The sequence below is a fragment of the Wasmannia auropunctata genome, unplaced genomic scaffold (assembly GCF_000956235.1).
Source record: "Wasmannia auropunctata unplaced genomic scaffold, wasmannia.A_1.0 LD336053.1, whole genome shotgun sequence".
Lineage (NCBI taxonomy): Eukaryota > Metazoa > Arthropoda > Insecta > Hymenoptera > Formicidae > Wasmannia > Wasmannia auropunctata.
In genome coordinates, this window is record NW_012026837.1 from 2,005,216 (window position 1) to 2,010,288 (window position 5,073).

At 47.7% G+C, this 5,073-nt stretch overlaps 1 protein-coding gene across 2 annotated transcripts in view; it reads right to left on the minus strand.

Moving 5' to 3' along the window:
• Window positions 1–1,282: 1,282 nt before the first annotated feature.
• Window positions 1,283–5,073, minus strand: part of LOC105451018 (basic-leucine zipper transcription factor A) — an 85,083-nt gene continuing 81,292 nt past the window's right edge. For both annotated transcript variants that reach the window (XM_011691196.1, XM_011691195.1), the window contains one exon: window positions 1,283–4,078. In XM_011691196.1, the coding sequence (XP_011689498.1) occupies window positions 2,708–4,069 (1,362 nt within the window). In that variant the 5' untranslated portion in view covers window positions 4,070–4,078 and the 3' untranslated portion in view covers window positions 1,283–2,707. The remainder of the gene's footprint in view (window positions 4,079–5,073) is intronic.

A 5,073-nucleotide genomic window follows, 5' to 3' on the forward strand; every position in this document is an offset into this window, starting at 1 on the left:
TTCTACTCGCGTCAATTTTAGTATATAATGAACTTCCCGTATTCTTTCTTTCTTTTCTGTAGATGTTTTAATATTTTTGTATTTATTTATTCGTAGGAAGCTTGATGGTCATTCTGATAAAATAATTAAGCGGAGTTCGCATTTAAAATCGAGTTATGCCGGCCCACGTCATGCATTTTAGGGTTAATCCGTTGCGTTGAAGCTTAATGGACTTTGAAAACCTAATGGACTACTTTGCATGCTTAATTTTCACATTTCAACTTGCTATTAGACTTTGTGATTGAGACAATCATGATATACACTTTCCCGCTGAGTCGCGGTGGTAAAAAAGAAGTGTTGAAAGAATTCTAGACATTGTTACTCGCTGAAAGAATAATCGTTGTACAGATTGCTATTATTAATCAGTGAACGTCCGCGTTAAGGAACACGCGTCGATTTAACGTAAAAACAACAAATATATACCTTCAGACCCCATATATTCAAATTTTACATTTATTGCTTCATTAATATCACTATCACTACTGCTGCTCTTTCATGAATTATTTTGATTTATATCAAATAATTTAATAATTATTTGTACATATAACTACATTTGATAAATTCAACAGAATATCTAGAAAATTTTACAAGTTCCTTAAACGGACGTACTCTGATTAAATCGCATATTTTAACCTAGCTCAAATACGTCCCGTAGTTCCAACGCAAATGTTTCAACCCTCTTTCTCATCGTTCTTTCGCTTTCTCGCAACATGTAAATAATCGAGACCCAATTGCACCAGTCCGATTCAACCTGTTCAATGATCTACAGTACATTCATAAATTATGACTCTTTAAAATGCGATGGACGTATCAGCTTAGGTCCCATGTACATGTCTCCATGTATCAGTGACAGATAAAAATGATGTACGGTCAAGTATTTTAAGAACATCGTACAGGATACGATTAGTTTTTTTACAGAGTCAAGTCCTTTTAATTAATAATCTCTCGCGGCGATGAGATACTCGAACAAGCAAAATCTACGTTGGACCGCGCGATTGGTGGTGCCGAAAGGTATCTCGAGACGCCGACATCTCCGACTTACATCGCATCACGCTTACGATGGCAGGACACGCGTCACGATGACCCCGAGCGACGGATGCTGCGAACGATCTGTGCGAATTCGGTACGTCTTCGGCTTAATGTATGCCCGTGCTATGTATCTCTATATATGTACGTGTGTGTGTGTGTGTGTGTGTGTGTGTGTGTGTGTGTGTGTGTGTATGTGTCCAAAGGATAGAAGCACCAGGATGCTGTAGCACCGTACAACTTGCGTGCGCTCACACTCGCACGTGTCTCTTCGTGTAATATAGGCCACGGCAGTCGTATGTATGTACTGTCTGTCTGTATGTGCGTGTATGTGTTGAATGCGTGTCCGTGTACATATATATGCGCGAGTAGCGTATCATCGGTGATTATCATCGATTGTTTTTCCCAGAGACGCGGACCCCGACATCGCATGCTGTTCCACGAAGAAAATCCCCCGGACAATCTGAGGCTGTGAACGGCGAGGAGAACAGAAGCTCCCCGGGCCGGAAGACTTCGATTGCAACATTCTCGTCGATTTTTCCAGCCCCGAAGAGGAAGCTTCTTCGTACTCGACGTAGCCAATACCATTTTCCCTCTCTCTGTGCATTTACTTGTATGTCTTAATTACTTTTCGGAGAATTCGCACGTGGATTTACGAGCTCGCAGATGCAACTATAAAAACACTGCTTCAATTTTCCTATCTCTATGTATTAAATTGTTATTGAAGAATACCTGACGAATGATGATTACCCGACAGTTCTTTCTCAAATCTTGATAGAAATTATCCCGAGGCGCGTGTCAACTGCGCTTGCACCTGGCCTCGAAATTCCACGGCGGAGGAGATGATACATGCGAGTGATCTTGTATGCGGTAGCTTGATACGAAAATTTACCGTCCGAATATTTGTCAGGACACCAGATCATCGCGAGTAGCAGCACCTGTCGACACGCGGACAGTAAAGGCTTTCTTTCCCCTTGTCTCAACCCTTCTCCCTTCTTCTCTCTCCCCCGTTCTTAACTCGTTCGTTAAGCCCTCAGAGCGCTCTATTTTGTCTGCACCTGCGGATGCCGCGTGTCATGACGCGTCCCTCGGGGAGCAGATACGTTGGGAGACACGTTGATTAGCGATAGTAATAATAGTAGTAGTAGTAATAGTATTAGTAAGAGTAGTAATATAATATTACTAGCAATAGTAGCAATAGTAATAGAAGTAACGATAACGATAGTGGTAAATAGTCGCGGGAGGGACAGTAGTAGAAGTAATGGTAACGATAGGGTCAGTAATGGTGATAGTAGTAGTAGTAGTAGTAGTAGCGGTGGTAAAAAGAGCGGAGGAAGAACAAAAGTGTCACAGAAGGTTGTATCGGTATCGGTGTACGTGTCCGTTTGTATGTATTAGTGTGTACACGTGTAATTGACGCGACAATAAATTAACGCGAAACAGAAAGATGAAGGCGGCTCCTCGAGAGTCGCCGGCCGGACGTCGAGCGCTCCAGAGGGTGGACGAGAGATCCGTATTCACTACCGCCTCTCGCCCGCGCGCCTTCCCAGAATCCGCGTTGGCTACCGCCGCGGATTTATTTGCCCTGCGGCGTCAGCGGATAGAAATCGATGAGATGACTCAACGATGTCAAAGTCGAGGGCTATGATCCTACACACATCAACGACTCGTGCGTACTACTGCTGCTACCAACGTTGCTGACGCCGGCACTTCCGATGACATTGCTATTGCCGCAGCTGCTGCCGCAACTGCTCCCCGACGACATTAGGTGTTGTTGTTGCTGCTGCTGCTGCTGCTGCTGCTGTTGGTGATGATGATGCTGATGGTGATGGTGGTGATGGTGATGGTGATGGTGATGATGCTGTTCCTGGGTTGTCGTTGTACTTCTCAAAATATCATCCGCCGAAAGAGGCGTGAGCTTCCACCCGGGCATAAAGTCCAGGTCGAGATCGGGCCCAATGTCTACATCCAGTAGTTCGTTGTTGTTGAGCGGGTCGAGCGGCGATTGGCTCGACAGAGATAGTACGCTACCCCAATTGATCGATCGGCTATCGTCGCTGTCACCGATGCCGGAATCGACGTCGGTCTCGCCCGACGACGTCGGCGGCACAGGGAAAGGCGTTAACCTGCCCTGCTCGGGCGGTTGCAGTTGAGCGATCGGCGCCGGCACGACCGGCTCCATGGGCGGTGGACTCCTGTCCCTCTCCATCTCGCGTTCTAGGTGTCTCAAAGTGTTGCAGATCAATACCGATCGGTGGAGGCTCGGATCCGGGAATTGGCGGTACCTGGCGAGTTTGCACATAGAGATGTTGAGCACGGCGAGTCGTCGCTGCCGGTAGCAGGCTCGACCGCGCCGACACCAGCTGGACTTGGAACCTTCGCAGCATCGTTCGTTCGCCCGGTAACTTGAACCGAGCTCCAGATAGCTCTTGCCATTTTCCTCGCGACGTATCGTTGGCGGCTCGTAATGATGAAGGGCGCCCCATTGCGGCTGAGATCTCGACAGCTGGCTATAACCATTGCTGCCAATAGGACTGACGGCGGCGCGTTGATGGTGATAATAATGTTGCGTATGGTGATGCAACTGTGTCACCGTGGACGAGGCCGATGTCGAGGATGACGCTGGCGATTGTTGCTGCTGCTGCTGCTGCTGCGATTGCTGCTGCTGCTGTTGTGCCTGTTGCGGTGATTGGGAAGATGAATGGTGCTGCGACGGATGTTGCTGAGATTGTTGCGGTTGCTGTTGCTGCTGCGACTGCGAGGAACTCGTCGCCGAGGGCTGGCACGGGTTCGTCGTCTGTAGGCAGGGCGAGCTCACTTCCATCTCGTAATACGACGTCGACGTCTGGTTCAGGGGCGGCCCGTAACTGTCGTCCATCGCCCACCAGCTACCGTCCACGCGTCCGAGTTTCGATGGACTCTCGCCTAAGTCCATGTGGAATTCCATGCAGCCGACACCACCCTCTAATTTGCGTTTTCCTGCCGTCGCCTGCAGACCCATCATTGCACAACTCTGAAAGCATCCAAAAATCGAGCTAACATTAGTTTCATGTATTTCTTCGCGCGCATCTAATTCTATTTAAACAAAAGACGTAGTTATCTCTAGTTATAATTTCATTATCTTATATATTCAGCCGCTACGACTAAATTTATTAAGGGTCAGTTAATTATCTCAAAGTTGTACTCGTCGGTGTTGATGTAACAAAGTCGAATAGGCGCGTTTAGTTTTGCGCTCGGAGGCGAGAGAGTAGGCACGAGAGGACATGACTCAGACGCTCGGCACTCCGTCGGAGCGATGGAAAAAGTGACGTCACGCGACTCCCTAGCTCCGCCGGGAAGAAATCATCAGCGGAACGCGGACGATCGCTCGCTGGCGAGCGAGTCAGCCTCAGACTTCCAGCAGCAGTATCTTAAAGACACTCACTGATAGATGTACGACAAAGGAGCCCATAAGCGAGACAAAGAGAAGCTGTATCCAATTTTTCGACGCGTTCATAATTTTATAAGCTGCAAAACAGCCTGATAATCTAAATCATTTTTGCTTAAATAAAAAAATTTATATACGTATCAAGTTTCAGAATTCAACTAATAGAAATATCTTTATCGTCCGATTCTATATTTTATTTGTTTAACGTAAAAAATCGCATGAGTTTTTCCCGTGAACTTGGGAATGAGGTCGATACATGAGTATTATAATTTCTCTTCATCTTCGTCGATCGCAGGGCGGATCGAACTCGCGTGCGTATCTTGGCGCCGCGGACCCTACGAAAGCAGTACCCACGCAGCCGTGGATGATTTACGCGCGTACGAGGTCGCGCGAGTGAAAGTAAGTAAATAATCGTTCCTCCCTCCAAGCCCTTGCTCACCTCGGGAGACAGAGAGACGCGTTTCTCCGCTGGCGCGAGCAAGAACGCGTTCTCGCGAGCGTGAGAAAGAGAGGCCGGGAGTAGGGGGGGGAGTTAGAAGGGTGAGAGGCCGGCGATGATGAAGAGGGGAAGAGGGGGGGGG